This window comes from Macaca thibetana, chromosome 10 (assembly GCF_024542745.1).
Source record: "Macaca thibetana thibetana isolate TM-01 chromosome 10, ASM2454274v1, whole genome shotgun sequence".
Lineage (NCBI taxonomy): Eukaryota > Metazoa > Chordata > Mammalia > Primates > Cercopithecidae > Macaca > Macaca thibetana.
In genome coordinates, this window is record NC_065587.1 from 81771343 (window position 1) to 81796494 (window position 25152).

Consider the following 25152-nt stretch of genomic DNA (forward strand, 5'->3'; position numbering starts at 1 on the left):
AACTGGAGTTTTTCCTTTAATTATCAAGCAGTTAGTTGAATCCCTCGCTTAAAGTTTCCTATAGAGACACAATCTGAAACTCAAAAGTGCATTTCACTTTTTCATACACAGTAATCAGCAGGCACTGGGCAACAGCTAATCCTCTCTGTTCAAGTTAAGTACATTTCCAAAATAGAGGAGGGTAGCGTGATTCCTAAGCATCCAAAATGACATTTTCCATCCTCTCTCCTTCTCCTCCTCCATCTTAATAATGGTTTGCACTTAGGACGTTTTTCAATCAAGAAACTATGTTTCTGTGACATACTTGGTGACTAGTAATGAGAGGCTGAGAAACTAAAACTCCCACAGAAAAATGTGGGTTTCTTTTTACAGACAATGAAAGATAAAGGGGTATTGGGATTTTGAGTCTTTGAAAGTTTTCCATAGTATCCTTTTTTGTGGGGTTGGTATTAGTTAAGGTATGTTACTTGTTGTCACAGACAAATGCCAACAAAACCATGGCTTAACACAATAGAAATTCATTTTTTCCTAACATAAAATCCAAAATTGGTGTTTCTGTTGGGCAAGACAGTTCTCTTCCAAGAACCCAGCCTCCTTCCATTTTGTAGCTCCTCCAGCTTCAATATATGGTTTCCAAAGTTGCTGACAAAGGGGTAAGGAGCATGATGGATTGTGCCTGTGACATTTTCAAGGGCCATGTCTGGAAAGGCATATTGTATTTCTGCCCACATTCCATTGGCTGTAACTCAGTCACATGACTTTGCCTAACCACAAAGGAACCTGGGTAATGGAGTTAACTATGTGCCTAGGAGAGGAAATGAGTTTGGTGAATAGGAACCAGACTTTGCCACAGTACTTAACCTCCACCCAGGACATTCTTTCCTCAGACTTTCTGATTCTTTCCAAATGCTTTCCTATTTTCTTCATAAATAAACTCTTGACCTGGAATAGAATAAAAGTAGCTAAGAACAAAAGAAAAATAAAGTCTAAAGGACCGAAGACAGATCTCTCCTCCTTTTTTTAGGGACTCTCGGGGCTACTAGTCTGGCTTTTACCACAACTACTTCTACTTTCTTTTTCACAGAACTCATTCCTAGCACATGGCAGGTATTGCTATCACTGCTATGATTCTGTTGCTCAATTCCCCAAAGCTGTGTACTTTCTTGAAGCAGAAAATGGACCCTGAGGATAATAATTCCTCAGAAGAATTTAAAATGACATAAAATTGGAGTAGCTCCGGAAGTCATGCCAGAGGAGGGGAGAATGTACATTTTGGAAATGGTAGCATACAGACATTAAGGACTTTTTATTCTTTGAAGAAGGGATGTGATGAGACAGAAAATGGCATCATTATCAGAAAATTAAAAATTGCAATTTAAAAACATGAACTGATAGGCCAATTCTTTGAATTGAATGAGTTTGAGTCCACCCCAGTCACTCACTCAACTCTCCTTGGGTACTTTTGGGACCACAGAAGAAAAGGAAGCTAATAAATTTCAACAGGCATCAAACCTCTGATGTTCATGACATTAGCACCCAGCCCTTGACTAACTAAGGTAACCAGACACGAGACTGAATTCTGAGCCCAGGTAGAGAAATAAAACTAGAGACTTCCTATCAGGATTGAGCTAATATTACAATATGATTCCAATTAACATCACTTGCATTTTATCTACTTTTAAAAGCCCTGTTATGTCTAGATGGGCAAGTTCACACCAGATAATTCATTCTACAGAATATCTACAGGATTAAAAAAAAAGTTCTAAAGCTTAAATTTCTATTTTTTATTCAGTTATTAGGAGAAAAAGTTGATTAAAATGTCAAGGTCTTTTAAGTAACTTTATTAATTTTTGAATTTTAATCATTTTTATTTACCTTCTACAGAGAAAAGATAAAGGAAAAAAGAGTGACACTTAAAATACAATGTATGTGCACTGAAAATACAACCATGCCTCATTGTTAAATCACTTTGTGTGAATTATTTCATTTACTCTGATTATTGGTGAAATTTTATCATGAGATTGCCAGGTGAGGTATTGACCCTGCCCCTAGCCCAGCGTGGACTGGGAGAAAGTGGCACCAGCCCCTTCCAGCTGTGACCTACAACCTTTGCTCTGGTCCCTGCAACAGGGCACACATATTTTTACACTTGAGTTTGATAGGTTTAAAAAAAACCAGGGACTAAGGGGGAAGATTTAGGGCATTGAGGGGGGAAAGAAAGGAGTACACTGGATGACAGAAATTAGCTCTTAAGAGAGGAGTTTTCTCTTTCCTACTGTTTATTTTTGACATGAGATACATTCACAAACTTCTCTTACAAGACATTGATTGTCTTCAGTGCAAACTGTTGGGAACTGCAAGCTACGTTATCCGTTCACATCCTCAAACTTATCTTGTGACTGTTATTGCAGATTTACAATTCTCTCAAATTCTGTCTCTTCTCTGGGGAAGAGGGAATGAAAAGCAAAAAGGAAAAGGACTGTGATGCGGGTGATAAAACCATGATAATTCACACCTGGTTTAAAAAAGATCTTCTCACGTTTCTCAGTGTCTACCTTGGCAGAGAGTTCACTGAATACAAAACTGGTTTCCTACAACTCTTTTTCTCTCCATCCAACTCAGCCAGAACGTGGTGGTTGCTCCATTTTTCCAAGGTCCCTCAATGAAAACAAGAGGCATCTACAAAAAATTCCACCCAAATGCACTGTCCGAGGACCCCGGCATTGAAGGCCCTTGGCATTGTTGACAGAGGAGCTAGCTTCTGATTTCTAAATACATTTGCCACTTGGTTGCCAGCTGGAGAGACCAAAAGAGGCTGAGGGCATGGAGAGCTGCGTTTTCTAAATGGTTTCAGGCCCCTGGCATTTCAGCAATAGCTAACACAAAACAGATGTTGATGCTATGCTCCACTGGCTTTCAACTGAGGGCCTGCCTCAGTCCATGATTAATCACCTGTGCTGGGGGGCAAAAAAGTTCTACCTGGTCTTTTTGTGTGTGTGGACCTAAGGTCAGGGTTAGCAATCAAGGTGACAGACATTGCCTCTCTGCCTTGCTGTTGCTGCTCACCTACATGTGTGACAACTTGGGTTTGTCCAATAAATGCACAATTAGCCAACGAACTGAACTCTAGTTAAGAGGGAAAGTTTGCCTGGTTGTGCATAAATAGCTAGCAAACTGTTCCAGAAACTTCTGCCCCTTCATTTACTTTATCCAAAGAGTTAGCCAAGGGTAGACTTTTATGAAAGCTCAGTAAATTCTGCAGTTGATTTGAGTTTTTAAAAAATTTCCCTAGAAAGAACCTAAAGAGAATCTGTGTGTCTTTTAGATGGCACTGGGGCAAAGGATAGTCAGCCACATTCTTCCAGCCATCCTACAAACAAGATATCCTTTTACATGAGCCCTACTGGAGCATCCTCTTCATGTTTGCTTCCTCTGTGTGGCTGGACTCTGAGATGAGGAAGTGGTGATGTAATACATATGGAATTCCATGTTGGTTCAGTACAACTGGGAAAGGAAAGAACATTATTCCATCTGTAGCATCTTCCAGGGTGAAGGGGAGCTGGTATTCCACACTGGCCTTTGTTTTTCCTTCCTACAGCTGGGGAGGATTAGGCAGGTGGATTTGTGCCTGAGGAATCCCAGCATGTGGGTCTGGGCTAGAGAGATTGTATTCACTTTCTATTTCTGCATTACAAATTACCACAAACTTAGTGACCATTGAATAGATCAGTTCCCTTGGGTCAGGAGTCTGGGCACAGTGTACTGTCTGCTCAGGTTCTCATAATGCTGAAATAAAGGTGTCAGCAGCTGCTTTCTTATCAGGAGCTCAGGCACCTCCTCCAAGCTCACATGGCTGTGACAGAATCCAGTAGCTGTGTTGTAGGACTGAGGTCCCATTTCCTCTTTGGCTGTCAGTGGGAACACTCTCAGCATCTGGAGGCTGTTTGCGTCCCATGAGGGCCCCTCCATCCTCAAAGTCAGCAACGGATAGTCTCCCTTACATCAAATCCCCCTCCTCTCTCTCTCTTTGAATCTCTTTCAAAACTTCAGAGATGTTCACCTATAGCTAAAACCTAATCAGGACTCTCTTAATTAGGACTTAATTACTAGTGAACATCTCTAAAGTTTTGTGCCCTTTGTAAAATAGAAGGACTTTATGTAGTTAAATTCTCTGTGATCATCTGCTTCAACTGGAGCACTGAGAATGAAAATTATTCTGATAAACATGTAATTCTTAAAAATAGGAATATATGGAGGACATGTCTTGGGCACCAAAAAGACCAAGAAGGGCACAGGGATGACCAGGTTGGCTGTAGGTGCTGCAGGTCAGTTACATTGACCAGAGGGACCCAGTTTTAGAGAGCAAATCCAAGTCAGTCAGTCCAATCTTTGGTTCAAATTAATTGTTTTCAGTATTTGTGAACTATAGAATTTTTCAAATAAGTGTGTATGAAAATATATATATGTGTCTGTGTGTGTATATGTATATATTCTATAGCACCCAAGTTAAGTCAGACACCCTATTTAATATTTAATCCTCATAACAGTATGAAGTGGGCAATATTATTATTATCCTTGTCATGATTCCCATTTTACAAATGAAGAATACAGGTCTCAGAAAGAGGAAGTACCTTGCCCAAGATGGTAGAGTTTATTTTGAACCCAGGAAATTGGCTTCATACTGTTGGAGTGCTTGGCTGAGCTTTGTCCTGGGCACAAAGCAAAAGTTAGGGGGCTTCCCCATCAATTTTTCCCCATACCCTCCTCCCTGAGGCCTGTTCAGTGCATCCTATCCGAGCAAAGCTCTGGAAACCACAAGGTTTTAATTCTTCAGGCAGCTGCCTTGGATGGGGCTTCTTGGTGGCCACCTTCATTTGCATGGTATCTCAGAGCCCTTTCAAGGAACCATATTAACCCAATCACTCAACCTAGTATCTGTCTTTTGCCAACTCCTTTGTCTTCTTGCCACAAATTGGAACAGTTATCGACACAGCTCCTCGCCCATTTCAGACATTTGCTGCCACCTTGGCTTCCTGACTAGTCTTGCTACCTCCAGTTTTTCCCTCATCCTGATCCATGCACTGTACACTATAAGCTTTGTCTTCCTAACCCCCCTCAGAATATGTCATGTTCACTTATAATGCTTCCAGGGCTCTCTAATACCCATCAAAAAATAGTGACTCTCAAGGCGGCATTTTTAGCTTATGATGATCTAACTCTACTGATCTTTCCCATGACTGGAACCGAAACATTCTAGGCAAGTACTCATCCCTCTCCTCTGCATTCCCAAACGTGTGTCCACAAGATGTTAAGTTACCATCTCTAGGTCTCCTTCGAACTCGCAGAGCACTTCTTTCATTGGGCACTTGATTTTCTATCTTCTGTTATGATTAATTTTTCTAGTTTATGAGACCCTTGAAAATAGTGGACACACTGATATTTTAATCTTCCACTGAACACAACAGCCACTTACAAATAATAGGTACTAAGTAAGCAGATGCTGAATCAATCATCCTCCCAAAAGTTCTGGGAAATAGATGTAGTAGCATTACTATCATCCCCATTTAACAGATCAGTAAATTGAGGCTTAGAGCTGATGAGTGACTTGCTCATCTCTATAGATATAGAGGCAGATGGAACCTGATGCACAAATCCATTGACTAAGCACAAAAATTTCTTGAGGCTGAATTATTTTCTGGTGTCTTCAGTTATCATCAATCATGATTTTTAGAGAATCAACAAACACAATATAATTTGTGACTTTTAGCAGTGGTTCTTAACTGGGGGTACACACCACAGTTACCCAGTGAGTCTTTCTGATAGGTCCAACCTAGTCCTTCTGGAGAAGAATGTCTGCAGAGGGAGGCCTACTATGTATGTATATATATATATATTTTTTTTGAGACGGAGTCTTGCTCTGTCGCCCAGGCTGGAGTGCAGTGACACGATCTCGGCTCACTGCAAGCTCCGCCTCCCAGGTTCACGCCATTCTCCTGCCTCAGCTTCCCGAGTAGCTGGGACTACAGGCACCTGCCACCAGGCCTGGCTAATTTTTTTGTATTTTTAGTAGAGACGGGGTTTCACCGTGTTAGCCAGGATGGTCTTGATCTCCTGACCTCGTGATCCGCCTGCCTTGGCCTCCCAAAGTGCGGGGATTTCAGGCGTAAGCCACCGCACCCAGCCTACTATGTGTATTCTTGAAAAAAAAAATTCCAGAAGACTCTGGTGTGTTTCTCTGGTTAAGAATCACTGATTTTGAGGCCAGAGAAAGAAAAAAAGGGCATCTAAATAGGAAGAGAGGAAATCAAACTATCTCTGCAGACATGATTCTATATCTAGAAAACCCCATAGTACTAGCCCCAAAGCTCCTCCAGCTGATAAACGACTTCAGCAAAGTTGCAGGAAACAAAATCAATGTACTAAAATCACTAGCATTTCTATACACCAACAACAGCAAAACTGAGAGCCAAATTAGAAAAGAATCTTATTCACAATTGCCACAAAAAGAATAAAATACCTTGGAATAGAGCTAACCAGGGAGGTGAAAGATCTCTACAACAAAAATTACAAAACACTGCTCAAAGAAACCAGAGAAGACACACACAAATGGAAAAACATTCCATGTTCATGGATAGGAAGAATCAGCATCATTGAAATGGCTATACTGCCCAAAGCAATTTACAGATTCAGTTCTATTCCTATCAAACTACCAATGACATTCTTTACAAAACTAGAAAATAAAAAAAGATTTTACAATTCATATGGAACCAAAAAAGAGCCCAAATACCCAAGACAATCCTAAGCAAAAAGAACAAAGCTGGAGGCATCATGTTACCCAACTTCAAACTATACTACAAGGCTAAGTAACCAAAACAGCATGATACTGGTAAGAAAACAGGCACATAGACCAATGGAACAGAATAGAGTGCTCAGAAATAAGACTGCACATCTACAACCATCTAATCTTCAACAAACTTGACAAAAACAAGTAATGGGGAAAGCACTTAGCATCATTTATTAAATAGGGACAATATAAATAATTCTGCCATAAAGTCACTTGCATGTGAATGTTTCTTGCAGCACTATTCACAACAGCAAAGACACGGAATCAACCTAAATAATACCTAAATACTGGCTAGCCATATGCAGAAGATTTGAAGCTGGACATCTTTCTTCCACCATACACAAAAGTCAACTCAAGATGGATTAAAGACTTAAATGTAAAACCCAAAACTATAAAAACCCTGGAAGACAGCCTAGGCAATACCATCCTGGACATAGGAACGAGAAAATATTTCATGAAAAAGATGCCAAGAGTAGTTGCAACAAAAGCAGAAATTGACAAGTGGGATATAATTATACTTAAGAGCTTACACACAGCAAAGGAAACTATCAACAGTGTAAACAGACAACCTACAGAATAGGAGAAAATTTTTGCAAACTATGCATCTGACAAAGGTCTAATATCCAGCATCTATAAGGAACTTAAACAAATTTACAAGAGAAAAACAGCCCCATTAAAAAGTGGGCAAAGGACATAAATAGACACTTCTCAAAAGAAGGCATATATGCGGCCAACAAGCATATGAAAAAAACCCTCAATATCAGGGATCATTAGAGAAATGCAAATCAAAACCACAGTGAGATATCTTCTCACACCACATCGGATAAGATGGCATCTTATCTGATGATAAAAGCCATCAGAATGGCTATTATCAAAAAGTGAAAAAACAACAGATTCTGGTGAGGTTGCAGAGAAAAGGGAACACTTACACACTGTTGGTGGGAGTGTAAATTTGTTCAACCATTGTGGAAAGCAGTATGGTGATTCCTCAAAGAGCTAAAAGTAGAACTACCATTTGACCCAGCAATCACAATACTGGGCATAGACCCAGACAAATATAAATAGTTCTGCCATAAAGCCACATGCATGTGAATGTTCCTTGCAGCACTAGTCACAATAGCAAAGACATGGAATCAACCTAAATCCTTATCAGTGACAGACTGGATAAAGAAAATGTGGTACATACACACCATGGAATAGTATGCAGCCATAAGAAAGAACAAGATCATGTCTTTTGTAGGAACATGGATGGAGCTGGAGGCTATTATCCTTAGCAAACTAACACAGGAACAGAAAACCAAATGCCACATGTTCTTATAAGTGGGAGCTAAATGATGAGAACTTATGAACACAAAGAAGGAAACAACAGACATTGGGGTCTACTTGAGGGAGGAGGATAGGAGGAGAGAAAGGAACAGAAGAGAGAACTATTGTACTGGGCTTAATACCGGGATGACGAGATAATATGTACAACAAATCCCCGCGACATGTGTTTACCTATGTAACAAACCTTCACATGTACCCTGAAACCTAAAATTAAAATTAAAAAAAAAAAATCACTGATTTACAAGGGTTCCCAGAAGGCCCTCAGCTTCCCATATTACCTCACTTAATGTGTAAAATTACATAATTAATGACTTGCTAAAATATTACTCTCTATTTAAATGCAAAGTAATATCTTATCATTCATTTTATAAGTATTCAGGAAGCAATAATACTACGCAAATGTCTACATCTGTCTCATGGCACCTATTTTTGGTTGTATGTTATTTGATATCTGCCTTGTCTCCTGTTAGATCATTTGTTCCAAACAGTGTCAGAAATTTTTCATCTTCTATTCCCACCTCAGCAGCTGGTCTGGCTCCTGTACATAGTGAGTACTTTTCATTTGTGAAGTGTATGACTCCGTGAATGATGGAATTCACGCCTCATCATGAGTGAGTTTACCAGGTTTTCCAAAGAGCCACCTTTGATAGTCTCCTAGGCACTGCCAATTTCCAGGTCAGCTGGGTAATGCATTCCTGATCTCCAGGCCTCAGTTTCCTCATCTGTGAAGTGAGCCCAAAAAGCCAGTTCCTGGCTCACAGTAGGTGCACAAGAAATGTCCATTCTCATCCTTGCTTGGGGATTAAATAACTAACCGTGTATGTGAGCAGCTGGTGGGAGGTGGAGGCAGGGTGTCTTCCCAGGGCCCTCGAAATCAGGCCATGCAGATGGCTGCCCACCCCTGATGTCCAGCCTGCTCCTGCATGCATTCCACAGGGGCAAGACTGAACAGCCTGGAGAGTCCTTGGAACATGTGTATGTGACTATAAAACATGCCATAGACCTGGAATCCCAACATCAAAAGGGAGAGCTTCAGTGCCTGATAAAAATGCATTCCTCTTAGTAAACCACTCCAAATGCTCTTTTCTCCACCCCACTGGGAAGCTTGTCAGTGCTAATGTGATTCTTATGATTCTTGCTGCTCTGTAGCCTCTTGATCTTTACTGAGATCTCTCTGCCCCTGAGTGTGTTGGAAACAAAATGTCCTGTCTGGTGTCCAGTGCTTAAAATAACAGACGCTGGCTTCCTGCTGCCACGTTGAAACTTTACTCCAAGGTCTCTCCCCATCACCCTCTGCCCCCTCGCCAAGCCAGGGGAAAAAAACCAGCGTAAACTGGCAGATAGAGAAGCAGGGAGGGGCAGGGGAAATTAGGCATTCTTAGACCACTGCAGGCATTCTTTAATATCAATTTGATTTTCCATGGGTTAATTTTTCAGAAATATCAACTTCTTAAAATGTGAGAAATGTTTTATGGAACGTGACTTCCCATCTCTAAAGACAAGGACCTCATTTTCCAAGCAATACTGCCTAGGAGCATGTTTGAGATCATGCAGTCTGTATTCTGGACAGTGGTCGTGTGCTGAATAATTTAAGGAGGGATAGAGCTGGGTATATTTCTGAACATATATTTTCAAGCCTGGGAAATAATAAAATAAGTCATCCCATGGTATCTGGGCATATTCATGTTTCCTGTTAGAAAATGAGATTGCAAAGCCTGCAGAAAATAGACAGTGACAATGGTATTGGCTCACAAACTCGTTAAGCCCATCTCTTTTGCTTAGGATTATGGGGGAAATGCCTTTCTCTTTTTTTGCATGCCAATGGTTCGACAGAGAAGAAATTTTCCTTCTTTAAGACAGGTCATTCTGGTAGTTTCCACCATCTGTAATTCTTTCTGGGCCTCTGGGAGACTGAGTTGTCCTAAACATATTTTTGGAAATGCCACTGACCATTGTTTTTATTAGGGGACTGCAAAGCTTTGTAGTAAGAGGCTTTGTGTTTTATTTGTTTTTCTTCCCCTGACCCAGCTGGTTTTGTTTTAACAGCATCGGAGGGGAGGTTAAAGTATTTGTGGCCTCTGTTAACCTAGCCTATCTCTCAAAGCCAGCAAAGACAGAAATCAGAGGAGATAGAACAGGAACAGACAGGTCATCAGCCAGGGTAGGTTCACCCTTGATTTAACCACCCTCATGAGAGGGGTGGGGTTGACAGGGAGGCTGATCTTAAGATGAGTGAAAGCTTCAGAGCACGTAGCCGTCAGGAGAGCAGGTCACCCCCACAAAAACATATCTCAGGAAACTGAGCACTCAGGAACTGCTGGGAAGTAATCATGCCAAACAAGAGGCTACCACATATGCCCATTTTTATTTGTCACATCCAGTGTAGGAGCATAGCTCAGCCAGGCTGCATTCAGATACCCAGAAAAGGCCATGCATGGCCCTAGAGGTGGACCAGGAATGGCAGCTATTTCTGAGACATCCCAATCTGCTTGGCTGAGCCTTGTTAAATCCAAAACTCATGCCAGGTCCCATCCCCAGAGATCGTGATTTAATGGGTCTGGGGTGCAGCCTGGACATAAGGTTTGCCAAGCTCTCCAGATGACTGTGAGATGGCACTGAGGCTGCAGAGAACTATTGTCCAGCAGAAAATGGCAATTCCCCTTTCAAGGACTTACCAAATGCCAGATACAGTACTAAGCACTTTTCCTACATTAACTTCTTGATTTCTCCCAATTTTCCTGTAAGATAAGCTTATCTCTAATTTACAGCTAAAACTGAGATTTTTAGATTTTATGCTGTCCAGATGGAGTTTGATTCCCATCCCACTTAACTCCAAAGCCTATTCCTTTTCCACTCAACAGCCTCCTCAGAGAATCCAAAATATGACAAATACTTATGGAAACTCTGCAGAAGGCTACGTAAGAGATTTTTTCATTCACTTATTTACGTGAGTAGGGACTTTCCCTGTCTTCTGTGTAATATGTAGAAGAAGGATCAGAAACTACTTAATTGGAGACTCTGAGTGTCTTTAAGGGGATGTGGCCGCAGTGCCCAATCTCCAAAGCTTCCTTTTGCCATCCTAGCATGGCCTGTCCCTGTACAAAAGAACATGCACCAAATATTGCTTCTACTTTTGCAAATCACTCTTCAAGCAAAAACCTCAAAGCCCAATGTAATTAATAAAATCATTTGCATCCTGTTTAGATGAGTAGCGTTTTATATGTACAAATTCCACCTCTGTCCCTAGGCCTTCCAAGAGTATGAGAATGTTTTCAATTTTGAAGAATGAGCAATACAGTAATTGAAAGGAGCTGTATCTTGGCAAACGCAAAAGACCTCAAAGGCATTTGTAGTGACCTATATGAGAAAGTGTGGCAACCACAAAGTGTGTCATAATGGCTTGTCAGCCATGCTGTGCTAAATGGTTCAAAGATAGGAAAGATAGGGAAGAGTAAAACATTTAGTTCTTAGGCGTCAGAGACCCCTGGACATCATCTGTTCGGTAAAGTCTCTGAAGGATCTGGAAGCAGTGAAATGGTGACATTAGCTGATGATCCAGTTTCTTGGGTTAATCAAGGAAGCAGGGACAGCCGGGGCCAATTAAGTAGCTAGGCAGCCAATGATAGATGAATCATTATAGGCAAGTGCAAAGATAATGCCATTGGGAAAAGCAATTGAAGCCACTCAGGCACTTCCAGGCCAGGAAATCCTTCTAGTCTTCAAGGGGGAACATGTAGGAATCATCAGGCCCAGCCTGATTAAGTCATCTGTTCATTGTGCAGCTAATGAGCCACAAAAGTGCTGAACGCACACGGGGACAGGCCATATGGAATATATTTTGGTGGCTGAGATGTATCTCTGTGCCTTGATTTCAATCACCTTTAAAACAGTCCTTACCATAGCTCTCTTTTCCTTTCCTTCTGTCCACAATCTCCCCCTACTCCACATGTTCTTAACTCTCTAAACACAGTTTCAATGTATGGGTGATTTTTCTTAGGTAAGGCAAATATTCTCCTTCTTAATTTCTAATCCTGCACTTCCAATAAGCTCTGTAAACATACAAGTTTCCAAGGGACACACCAGCATGTTATAAAATTCCTTTTTTTTAGCACAAAGGAGACTGTGTCTAAGCATATATATAGAGAGAGACACACAGATGTTTCTACGCGTCTCTGGATTTCTTACTTCTATTCACATTGCAAATTTAGAATTGGGGATTTTTAAAGGAATATGAACTAAGAAACCATACTTGGAACTACCTGTTTCTTTCTTTAAAATCAAAGTTCCATCCAGGGACTCCAAAGTAAAGGTTGTCAATGAGTTGTCATGTTGATAAAACCAAGGAACACTATTCTATGTCCGGCTTTGTTTTCTCCCTCTCTGGTTGCTGCTATTTTGTCTCCCTTTCAAATTCATCTTATTCCTACTTCTTCCAATCATCAAGTGTGGGATTCTTCAATCCCTATAGTCTCACCTCATTTTTTCTTTTTTAGACAATCCATTCATCTTTCCAGCCTCATCTTGTCCCACCCTCAACTACGTCTTGCCTTGTTCACAACTTCTGTGTTCTTCTACAAACCACAAGACCATTGCACCTATTTGCTAGGCCTGGAATACTCTCCTTTAGCTTTTTGTATGGTTAATACTTGCTCATCCTTTGGATCTTTGTTCGTTCATCGTTTATTGATTTTTTCCAGATTTGGTCCAGTCTCCCTCTTATGAGCTCTCATAACACCACATAACATTTCTCTACACTGCTCATCAGAGTTGCAATTTTACAACCATTTGTGTGATTATTTGATTAATGTCTGTTTCTCTCACAAGACTATAAGCTCTTCTGTTTTTATATCTTACTATTCCTATTGTTACTGACTAACCTTGAACTGCCCACCTCTCTTCTTTATAGGTAGCCACAACTTCTACCAACCAATAGTTTACTCTGTCTCACAGATTCTGCCAATAAGCGTTTTTTCTATGTCTTTCAATTTCTACTCTTACTACCAGCTAAATTTTACTACCATCCTCTCTAGATTTTTCACATCCACACTGTAATAGCAAGAAGATCTGGTTTGTTTAATTTATATTTATTGTCTCTTTTTCAAAGCTCCTATGATAGACCAATGTATGGCTTCCTTGCAAACACCAAAGTGGACTGCCTTTGGGTCAAGGGCATGCTCCATTCATTGTCTGTGGTCAGGATAGAGGGGCTGAGATGTCAGCATCCCTAGGAAAGAACAATAAGCCGGATGACCTCTCCATCCCAATCTGCCTGCTGGGAGCTGGCAGAGTTGGGGAGGGATCATCCCTGAGAACTGGAGTTGGGAAAAAGAAAGTAACAGAAAACAAGCATGGACGATCGGGGCATTTAGCATCTTGCTCCTTGGTCTGTGTTCCACTCAACTAAATCTCCATTTCTCTGCATATACCGTATCGTTAACACAATTAAGGTATCACAGAAGTTAAGTCCATTTAGGCCCAATGACCAAAGGAAAACTTAAAGGAATATTTGAAGTATTTTGTGAGTGATAGAGACTAGTGAAAAAATGTTAGATGTCTGGGTAAAGAAAGTGCCTTTGGGAGCTTGTCTATACCTGGTTCACCCTCGCTCCTTGGACACAGCCCTTCAGGACCTCTACCTAAAGTGAAGGGGGCCCTAGACTCCAACCTAGCGATATGCTATGCTAGCAATACCTTACCCAACCACTCACAACATGAGTCCATCAAGCACTTGCTCAGCCTTCAACTCTCAACTGCCTCTACTTAAAAATATATATATATTTATATATATAATATATTTTATATGTATTTATATATAATATATTTTATATGTATTTATACATATTATATATATATATAAATCATAATACAAACAGCTGGCAGAAATGAGAGTTTTATTGATCTTTAGAAGATTCTAGAATCTAAGATTCTAGAATCCAATTCTGGCTTGGTCACCTACATTTGTGTAAGTTACTTGGCTTCTCCTTGTGTATAACATAGGATTACAGTTCTTATACCAGTTTGGTTGTTGTGATGACTAAATCAATAAATGTCAAGAACTTATAACAATGGTGACATCACATATGGGTGAGCTATAATTATTGTTGTTGTTGATATTATTATTGTCCTTTAGAGGCTACTTGATCCAATTAGTAGCCACCACCTGAATTATTCAGGACACATTTGGTTATAGGAGGCAGAAGAGGAAATGTATTGGCTCATACAGCAGGGAAGTCTAAAAAAATGGTCTGGCTTAGGCACAGCTAGACCCAAAGGTTCAGGTGATGCCATCAGGACTCTCAGTGTCCTGCACAGTGACTTCTATGTAAGTCAATATCATTCTCAAGCAGGCTTCCTCCAGGAGAGGACCAAAGATGCAGCTTTATAATTATTTGATGCTTACACTTCTTCCTCAGTCGATCTGAAAGAAAGACTCAAATAGTCCCTAGTTGTGCTCCATCATCAAACCAATAATCAGGGGGATGAAGTATTCCAACTGATCAAGACTGGCCCTCATACTACCTTGTAGAAAAGAGGAAAGTCAGGGCCAACCCTACTCAACAGTATGATTCTCTGGAGAAGGATACTGAGCACAAGATGCCCACTGCTCAATTCTTTGTCAAGGCACAATCTGGGGCTATTTCTCTAAGAAGAGACCAGATGACTGTGATTGACATGTTTACTGAAATGTTTACCCTATTTCCATCTGAAGAGTTACAAACACCCATGAGTGATGTTCAAAACATTGTATAACCTCTAGAGCAGAATCTCTGACCAGTTCGTCTGAACATCTCACCACTCAGAATGGAGGTCCGCTAAAGACAACCAGTAAGATATAAGACTGTAGTGACACATTCCTGCCCAGCAGCAATCCTGCATCAAATGCAAACTTTGAGCTGATTTCTAGGGGACTTCAGTGTTTAATCCTATTCATTCTTATTGAGCAAATACTATCTAGCTTTGGCTGGCTTACTTACCCACCTATTTTGAAGCAGGACCTGAGTAGACAGGAATCTTCAGGATGGGACTTTCTGCTCTTTCATCACTTTGACATCTCACATGTGTGAACACTGCACTGGGACACACACTTAGGACAAAGGATATAAGACTTAGAGCTGAAGCACCAATAACCTTGACATGGATCCCTGTATGTACTTTGCTTGTCCTTCTGTTTTCGGTCAATGTTGTCCTTTTTTCTGGCTTGGGAAAGCAGGAGTCCCCCTCTTTCCTCCCTTCTGTTAGTCTACCACCAAATGCCTCAAAAAACAGCCCTGATCTCAGCAGGACTTACCTTTGTCTATGAATGTGCTATCCCTACAAATTCAGATTGGATGAAGGATCCTTGGGTTAGAGATTTAACTGAGGGACAATTTAATGAGCCAATTCAGTTTAGCTAAAAAGCATCTACCAATATCTGCTATGAAGCATGGGGGGTGGGGGGAAGTGGTTATGTTACTTCTAATAACACTCCCTTCTCTCGTGTTGGTGTTTTTAAGGTACTTTGCACAGAGTCTATAAAAAATAGGTACCTCCCCTGCCTCCCACTGGCCTTCTAGCGTAGCCTGGCTTCAGTTGCTTGCAGCACCTCACAGCATCATCTACCTCTCTTCCTGCCTTCCAGGTTCAGTGCAGTACCTGGGCATCAGTGCCCACACCTACTCCCCAGGAGATATCTCCCTTCCCTACTTCCTCCTCCCAGCTAGTGCTGCTGACCTGCAGAAAGACTTAGAGATGCTTGCCAAGTTGACCTGAACTTTACTTCCCTCTTTCTAGCGGAAATTGATGGATTTCATGCCTGTCTCTTTTCAGGGTTGCAGAGAGTACGGCAACTTGCAAAAAACACAAGATACTTCAGACAAAGACTGCAGGAAATGGGATTCATTATCTATGGCAATGAGAATTCTCCTGTTGTTCCTCTGCTTCTTTACATGCCTGGTAAAGTAGCGTAAGTATCCAAGGCATCTCATAATCACACCTAAACCCCAAGGTGACCTAAGATGGCTTTTTGGCACAGGCATTAGATTATGCATTTGGAATGGGGTGATTGAGTTCAGAATTCACTCATACAGCTGCTCAGAAGCCACCTGCCAGCCTATCAGCTAGACCCTTCCCACAGGTCTTACAGAAAGGGAACCAGGTGCTAAGATTGAGCTGTCTCCCTAAATTCAAGTCCTGTGAAATCAGGGAAATCACTTATCTCCCTCAGCCTCACCTGTAAATTAAGCACGATCCTGAGCCTCCTTCTGACCCAAGACCATTCTCAGGGAGAACTTCTGAAGATCATCTCTCCCCATATTACCATCAAAACAATGTGATCAGGCTCTGTGCTTTCTCCCATTGAACTCTGTGGCCATCCTCAGAAGAGGACATTCTCACTTCAAGCATGGGGAAGCTGAGGCTGAGAGCAGTTAAGCAACCTGCCCCAAGTCATACAAGTCAAACAGCAGTAAAACTAAGATGCAAAAACCCAAACCAAGGCTCACATTGAAGCTCATGCTCAGTTTCTCATGCCCTTACTGTGAACCTGTTTGGGGGTTGTTTACTTGATTGCAACTTTGAAACTGAGCATTAGCAACAACTGTATAAAGAGGAGAACATGATTTTTTGTCAGTTTGGCAGGGACAATTTTATACGTGAGTCCTTCTCCAACCTACTAGAGACTAATATAATTAGACTAATTACATGTTGTTAAGAGGAAGTTAACTAGCAGAGCACATTGGCTCATGCTTGTAATCCCAGTACTTTGGGAGGGTGAGGCAGGTGGATCACCTGAGGTCAGGAGTTCGAGACCAGCCTGGCCAACATGGTGAAACCCTGTCTCTACTAAAAATACAAAAATTAGGTGGACGTGGTGGTGCATGCCTGTAGTCCTAGCTACTAGGGAGGCTGAGGCAGGAGGATCACTTGACCCCAGGAGGCAGAGGTTGCAGTGAGCTGAGATTGTGCCACTGCACTCCAGCCTAGGTGACTGGGTGATAGAATGAGACCCTGTCTCAAAAAAAAAGGAAGTTAACTAAAATCCTTTCTGAAGGTAAAATGTTTGTGTCTCTGACCAAGCACATGATAGAAATTCATATTCAACATACTATGCATCAGATTCTAGTGGTCCTAACTCCCCTCCAGTGTAACCCATTGCCGGAACTTTGTTTGACTCTCTAATAGCCTGACTAGATTGGCAGAGTACTTGAAGTATAGAAAAATACCAATCAAAGAGGCTTGGGGCTTACTCATGAAAACTCACAGAGGGCAAGACTGAGTTTTAAGTTCCTAAAAGACTGATTCTTCAGACTATGTCTTGGGCCATTTTACCACAGCAAAATCACAAGCAGTTAAAACACACATGAGTTTTTAGCATGCCACATCATTCCCACCAGTTGGCCCTTTGTTCACAGATTTGGTCAGGAAAACAGTGCCTGAAGTGTCTGAGGACATAATGTGCCACAGAAATGTTATACATCGTACTGCTCCGTGATAATGTCAAGGAGGGGTGACAACGGTGACTGAAAGTAGCAGACAATCCAAAGGCCTTTAACCACCTGATTTTTGAAGACACACAAACACACACACATGCACAGACACACATACATTTATTCAAAATGATTGGGGAAATGATGTGTGTTGGAAGAAATAGTCCAAACTTAGCTCAGGTTTATCTAGTATTTTATCATTAGCTCAAAAGAAGGCACTGAAAATAAACGTGTCCAAGGTAAAACACACATAATTCTGGAGTGTTACACTGACAGTAGGGAGTGTTCTGGATAGTTCCAACTTTAATAACAAAAGCCAGAATTAGAATTCCAACAGGTTGGAAAACTGAACCAACCCAATGAGAAGAGTCCATAAGTAGTGAAAACAAATGCACGTAACTTCAAGAATTCATACAATATGCTATGAACAATATGCTTCATATAAAAGTTATGCTCTATGGTGTGGTGAAAGGTTTGGAATCAAAAAGAAATTTGATTATTCCTCTTCCTAGCTGGGGATTCTTGGACAAGTTACTCAGCTTTCTGAAGCTCCAGCTTTCTCATTTATAAAATGGGACATAATAGTATCGATTTCATAAGGTTACTGTGAAGATTAAACAAGATGATGTCCATAAAGCAGTTAGCATGTTACCTCTTATATAAGAGCTATTCAGTGTTAGCTGTCATTATTAATAGCATTAATCAATAAAGTCATTAATAATGTCATTTTTAGTAATGTGTACAAAGCACCTAATATAGTAGTTGGCGTGCCCTAAGCATTCAATCAGTGGTAGCCATTTTACTACTACTACTCTGCAACAATGATGATCATTATCAGTTTCAACTGAGTACAAGGTTGAGTCACCATGGTTGCACAGCTCTCCAAAATAATTATTACAATTTTTGGTTGCATTACGAAAAATAAAACGTCCAGAAAAAAATAGTAGGTAAAGATCCTGCTACACTCCACTTCCATATTGCTATATTCACTGGATAATATGTCAAACCATCTTGTTTCTTTCAACTTAAGATTGTTTTTTAAGAAGAGCTAATATCACAGAGTACTAAATATATGCTAAGTAAGGCTATTAGACCTCAGTGATTACCCATGGAGGGTAGGATGTTTAGCCCTAGTTTATATATGAAGATGCTAAGACTTGGAAAGGTCAAATTACTTTCTAAGGCCGGGTGTGGTGGCTCATACCTGTAATCCCAACATTTTAGGAGGCCGAGGCAGGTGGATCACCTGAGGTCAGGAGTTTGAAACCAGCCTGGCCAACACAGTGAAACCCTGTTTCTACTAAAAATACAAAAAAAAAAAAAAAATTAGCTAGACATGGTGGCAGGCACCTATACTCCCAGCTACTTGGGAGACTGAGGCAGAAGAATCGCTTGAACCCGGGAGGTAGAGGTTGCAGTGAGCTGAGATCACACCACTGCACTCCAGCCTGGGCAACAAGCATGAAACTCTGTCTAAAAAAAAAAAAAAAAAAAAAAATTGCTCTCTAAGACTCACACAGGTTGCAGGCAGCAGAGCCTAGAATTCAAAGCCAGTTTCATTGGCTTCATAAATTAGAGCTCTTTTGAACACAGAACACAATCTCTCAAGCTTTAGTCCATAGGGAAAAAATGCACATCTCATTAAAGCAACACAGAGTATAACTATAACTATTTTTAATGTCATCATTGGTGATTCAAAAGGCAGCAATCACTACAAACAGAAAAAAAAAAAAATCTGGCTCACCTAACGAAACAGAACAGGTTAGTTACAAAAGGTAGTATTATCTGTTACCGGTAGGAGTTGCTGGCAAGAGTTTGCCCTGCTGTCTGGCTTTGTTCCCTTCTGTGATATTTCTTTGTTGGAAGTTTATAGGTAGAGACGTTTTTGAAATAGGGTGTTAATTGTATAAGCCAGTGTGGAAGCACTTCTTTCATTTGGTCATTTTAAAACCTTTGATTTTACTAAAGAATGGTGATCTCCACGTTTCCTCCTATGCAGAATGAAAACATAGTCTGTAGCAAGTTATCCTTTTGAACAAAGCCTTGTTATAAGTCTACCACTGGAATCTTCTAGAGAGCTGTGTAATGTGATTTCACCCATAAAACATACTTAAATAATCAAGAATGTATTGTATTTGGTATTTGGTAAAGGGTTTGCATTTTTCTTCCCCTGTTCATGTAATACACTTGGAAGATGGTGTTATACAAGAGGTAGTGATTCTGCATACAATGCAATGCTAATGTTTATTATCATTATTATTATTATTATTATTTCACATAGTTTAGTTTCTTTCAGCCTATTGCCAATTGCTTCGGGGAGTACAAACACAAAGGCTCATTATATAAAATTTCCAGTGCAATCATACATATTAACTTAAGAACACTAGCTTTAGTAGTGTAAGGTTTAAATTCAGAAGTGCTCCAGGGAGACGCCACATTAGCCTAATGAATCAACAGAGTCATATATTTTGCTCTGCATTCTTTGGCAAAACGTGCTTCCTTTGGTACAAAGAGAAACATGCAGACAGTGAAAGCGGTCTTCTGGGAGTCCCAAAAACTGGCCTGAGATCAGGGGTCAGGTGGTTTGTACTCTAGCAATAAAAGCACTTGACTTGTTTCTCAGACAATTATGAGCTCTCATTCTGTGCAGTTCCGTGGGCAGCCTTCCATAGGGTGATCAAGAAAGGGAAAGAACAGTCTCTGTTTTCAAGCTTTCTCAGCTAGAAAGCTTCATCTCCTTCCAACCTTCCTAGTTGAAATCAAAGGGCTAATATTGCCTCGCCCAAGCCAGGGGGCCAGAGAAGCTATGCATCTTGTAGGTCTTGCAGTCTTCATTGCTTCATCTGATAACCTATGTTCTGTCTGAAACAACCAAAGGCAGACTGCTCAACAGCAAAACAAGTGAATGGAAGGGCAGGCTTGTTCTCCATGTCTGGTTCAAGAATTCTTCCTGACCTGTGATTGGAATGTTTCTCTGGTGCTGTCAGCTTCCAGCCTAAAATAATACAACAGCAATCTCTTAATGCTAAGAACAGATCTGAGGCATTTACCTCACTTATGGGTAAAGTCACTCAGTAATTAAGTTTTCCTGCAAAGACTAACAGAGCCCAAAGGGGAAAAAGAGTCACTGGAGTGACTTTTTGTCTGACCTTGGCTCTCAGCACTAGATATTTACAGACTTCGAGCTTGATATTCTAGAATTGTTACTGAGATTAGCTCTGGAAAGAAAGAGACTAGAAGGATGAATAGAAGGAATCATAGCTCACGAAGGTTTTACCCTGCATCAAACAGCTTTCTGGTTCTATGACTTACGTCCTATAGGCTGTAAGGTTCTCTGCGTGAACACTTTTTTCCTGGTCTCCCTTCTGCCCCATTCCTCTTAAACTCAGTCGCTGAGTTTATTATCCCTGTGCATCCCTGGGTATGTTCATTCACTTATGAAACGATCAGGAGACCTTGCTATTTCTTATGTCTGATTTGATGGAAAACATAATCTTTGGCGCTGCAGTGAGAATATTGACTTGGGGTTGGATCCTACAGACCCTCTGATCTTGGTCTTCACATTATACTCATTAAGTATAGGCTCCTTGAAATTTCCACATTATGTTATTGGTATTAAGTTTTTAAAACATGTAGGTTTACAATTAATATAGATTCTTTCTTTATGGAATTGCATTATAGGAACTGCTTGGTTTTTATACCTAGGGATCCTGCAGGTGGATTTTATGTCACTGCAGATTTGTTAAACCAGTGTCATAAACATCAGCATTTTCTGCTTGGTGTCAAAGACTCAATATCCACAATTACCTGATGAGTGTGTCAGACCCATAATCCCACACACACCATCGTGAGTGGCACCAAGTGGCTGACTGCCCATTTATTCGTCAATTGTATTTGACAGAAGTTCAAAAACTTCAATCATCTTCCACTTATTATCATAAAAAAAGAAAAAAAGAAGTCAATTAGCCATATTCCTTTTTTGTCAGGATAATGTTGTCTTTTCCCAATTAACCACTTTTTTTTTCTTTTTTTGCTTCTCCTTAAGGGCTTTTGCAAGGCATATGTTAGAGAAAAAAATTGGAGTGGTGGTCGTGGGATTTCCAGCCACTCCCCTCGCAGAAGCTCGGGCTCGGTTTTGTGTTTCAGCAGCCCATACCCGGGAGATGTTAGACACGGTGAGTACACCACAGGCCAACAGGATCTCAGTACTGGTACCCTGGATTCAAAGCAAGTCCTTTTATTGAAACAGCCTGGGGTTCTCTGAGTTTCTCTTGGGTGATTTAGGAAAACAACACTGACAAAAGTCACTGCCGAAAAATAAGGGCACGTCAACAACAGCCAACACTGTGACCACTCAGTAGATAGAAAAGAAAATCAGTTTAGTGAAGATTTCAATCAGTATTTTGGTTTCCTAGAAAAGACTGACTGAGTAGCCAAATGTTGTTCTATTTACTTAATCTTAAATGCAAAACCTGGTGTAAAATGCTATTTTGGATTTAATTATGTGTATCCTGCCATTTTTCATAGCCACGAAATCTGCCATAATAAAATATGACCCAACTAAGCAACATGTTGGAAAACCAACAACAAGAACAAATCCACATTACAGCAGCACCTAAGTGAGGCGGAAATGATTTTTAAATTGCCTTTTATTGTCCCTTGATTTCCATTGTTATGTGAATAAGTAATATCAGAGAACGAAGCCATCTACTCAGTTTGGAGATAATGGGAAGAGTCACATAACATAAATGCAGTTTTGCAAACACTATTGAGAGTCAACTATGTGCAAACCTGGGGCAAAAAGTCTAGGAGAAGATGCTGATAAACAAGCAACACATATAATACTAGACAGAATAAATTAATCTTGAAGAAGAAATATAGAAAACTGTGGGAGCATGAAGGTGGGCTGAATTATTAGAGTGGAGAAGATTCACAGGGGAAGTGGCTTTTGAGCCAGCCCTTTTTAATAAAGGTTACCGAGCATCATTCAAGACTTCCAATCAGTGGAGTGACACAATCATGTCATTATGAAATGAACGTGACAAATGAATTGGAGAGGAACGGGGCCAAAGGAAAGGACCTAAGATGTAGCTATTTAAACAAAACAAGAGATGACAAGGCTAATGGTAGTGGAAACAAAAGAAACGAATCCATGAACAAATATTACAAATGAGTGGAGCTGCCATGACTTGACAAATGATTGGATGTGGTGCATATGTGAGAAGAGAGAATCAAAGACAATTTGAGGTCTTTAGCCCTGATGAATAGAAGGATGGTGAAGCACTTAAATGAGATAAGGTATACAGTAAGGAAGAGCAAATTTTCAGTGGGAGTGGGGGAATAGAATGAGCTCAGTCCTAGACATGTTGAGACTATGTGTCCATGGGCCACCTATAGAAGAAAAGTAAGATTCTAGAGCTTAGGAGAGTATGCAAAGCTGGAGCTGCTATAGTTTAGGGAACTGAGGGATCCTTACAGCCAACAGTAGAATATGTAATTGTCCAGATGTGAGCAACAGTGAACAGGGTGGACTCCTGCGGAGTGCCTACATTCCAGGGTAGATACAGGAATCACAGGTGGGGACCCAGACTTACATGGAACTAGAGCAGTCAGGAAAGACATGTTCAGTGTAGTATTAAACTCCATACAGAGGAGAAAGTTTCAAGCAGGAGGAGGGTCAAAATGCCCCTCAAAACTGCAAGAAGTTTAAATGCAGTGAGGGATGAGAAAAAACTATTGGATTAGCAATTAGTAGGAACTTGATATTCCTTAGAGTAGGCATTTTAAGGGAATGAAGGGAACAGAAATAATAAAAGAATAAAAGAGTAAAGAGGATAATTTGAGTTTGAAATTATACACGTACACATGTGCGCACGCACACACACACACACTTGCCGTGTCCTTCATCTTCACCAGTATAGTCTCAAAACATAAACCAGTGTATTGTACACAGTAGGTACACAGTACAAATTATTGAATAGCATATTAACAACTGAGCTAACCAGGTTTTGAGATGAGTGAACATTATTTTCTTTACACCCTTCTATATTTTCCAGATTCTCTAAAATGAGCTAAAATGTATTTCCAGAATGTGAATTTTAACAAATTGTTTCTTTTAAATGAAATGAGTTGGTGTTAAGAAAAGGCAGGCAAAAAGATTTGGCCAAAAAAAAAAAAAAAAAAAGAAAGAAAGAAAAGGCAGGCAAAACGTTCGAGAAGTCTGACTGTAGAAAGAAAAAATAGGATTAGAAAATACCCTTGAAAGTGGAGAAGGCTTGAGTATGTTTACACATTAAAGGAAGAAGACAGTGAAGAAGGGACCTCGCACAGAAGGGAGAGAAGAGAGTGTGGCCAGGAAGCAAGTTCCCTGAGATGACAGGAGGGACAGACCGCATGGATGAATTTGTAATTTTGTGCTCCAAGCAGCACTGAGGTATTCGTGTAGGTGATTCTCTTCACAACTTCTTAATTGCTGCAAAATACCTACTTTGAAAGGATACTGAGACATCAATCATCTAGACAAATGCCTCTAAACTTTTCAAATCAAGCACCCATCTCAACAGAAAATTTTGAGCAGTTCCTTAATGTACATGTAAGAGAAAGTGGAAAATGACCCTGATGAACAGCCAGTACATTAAGGTAGCAATTGAACCTGAAGGCTCATAGACTAGAAATAATATTAGACATGCACTCCGCGACCACATTTGGACAAGACAGAGACAAGGCCACAATACTTAATGTCTCCCTCTTCTGACCGACATGTGTGACATTTGCTCATTTACCAATAACAACTATAGCCTTGCTTTAATTCTCTCGCCTTTCACACAGAAGTTATAACTATATAGCCAGCCAGTGAACTGCTCCCATTTCTTAACAGCATCCAACCCAGAACCAGTCCCTGCTTCCTTAGAGTCATCTCAGGCACAAGCTCAAATGCAGTGAGAAGCCGCTCCCATCCTCCTGTCACTAAGATGCCCATGGTTCTTCCGCAGTGTCCTCCCTCTCCCATACCAGCAAGCTAAAGAAACCTAACTTTGAGCACGAGTATGTTCTGGGTGTTCTTGGATCAGCAAACATTAACATAAATTATTTATAAATGATATACACATTACCAATATATTATGTACATTATATAAGAGACACATAAATAAAAGTTTAAAAGGTTGAGATAAAAGTGAATAGAGGTTGGGCGCGGTGACTCACGCCTATAATCCCAGCACTTTGGGAGGCTGAGGTGGGTGGATGACCTGAGGTCAGGAGTTTGAGACCAGCCTGGCCAACATGGTGAAACCCCATCTCTACTAAAAATACAAAAATTAGCCAGGCGTGGTAGCACATGCCTGTAATCCAGCTACTCGAAAGGCTGAGGCAGGAGAATCACTTGAACCCAGGAGGCGGAGGTTGCAGTGAGCCAAGATCATGCCAATGCACTCCAGCCTGGGCAACAAAGTGAGACTCTGTCTCAAAAAAAAATAATAATAATAATAATAATAATAGAAATCCTAATGTTTTCCTCCT

At 40.6% G+C, this 25152-nt stretch overlaps 1 protein-coding gene across 2 annotated transcripts in view; it reads left to right on the forward strand.

Annotated features, from left to right (window-relative positions):
• Positions 1-25152, forward strand: part of SPTLC3 (serine palmitoyltransferase long chain base subunit 3) — a 171948-nt gene that overhangs the window by 140998 nt on the left and 5798 nt on the right. For both annotated transcript variants that reach the window (XM_050746544.1, XM_050746545.1), the window contains 2 exons: positions 15977-16112; positions 21680-21809. In XM_050746544.1, the coding sequence (XP_050602501.1) occupies positions 15977-16112; positions 21680-21809 (266 nt within the window). The remainder of the gene's footprint in view (positions 1-15976; positions 16113-21679; positions 21810-25152) is intronic.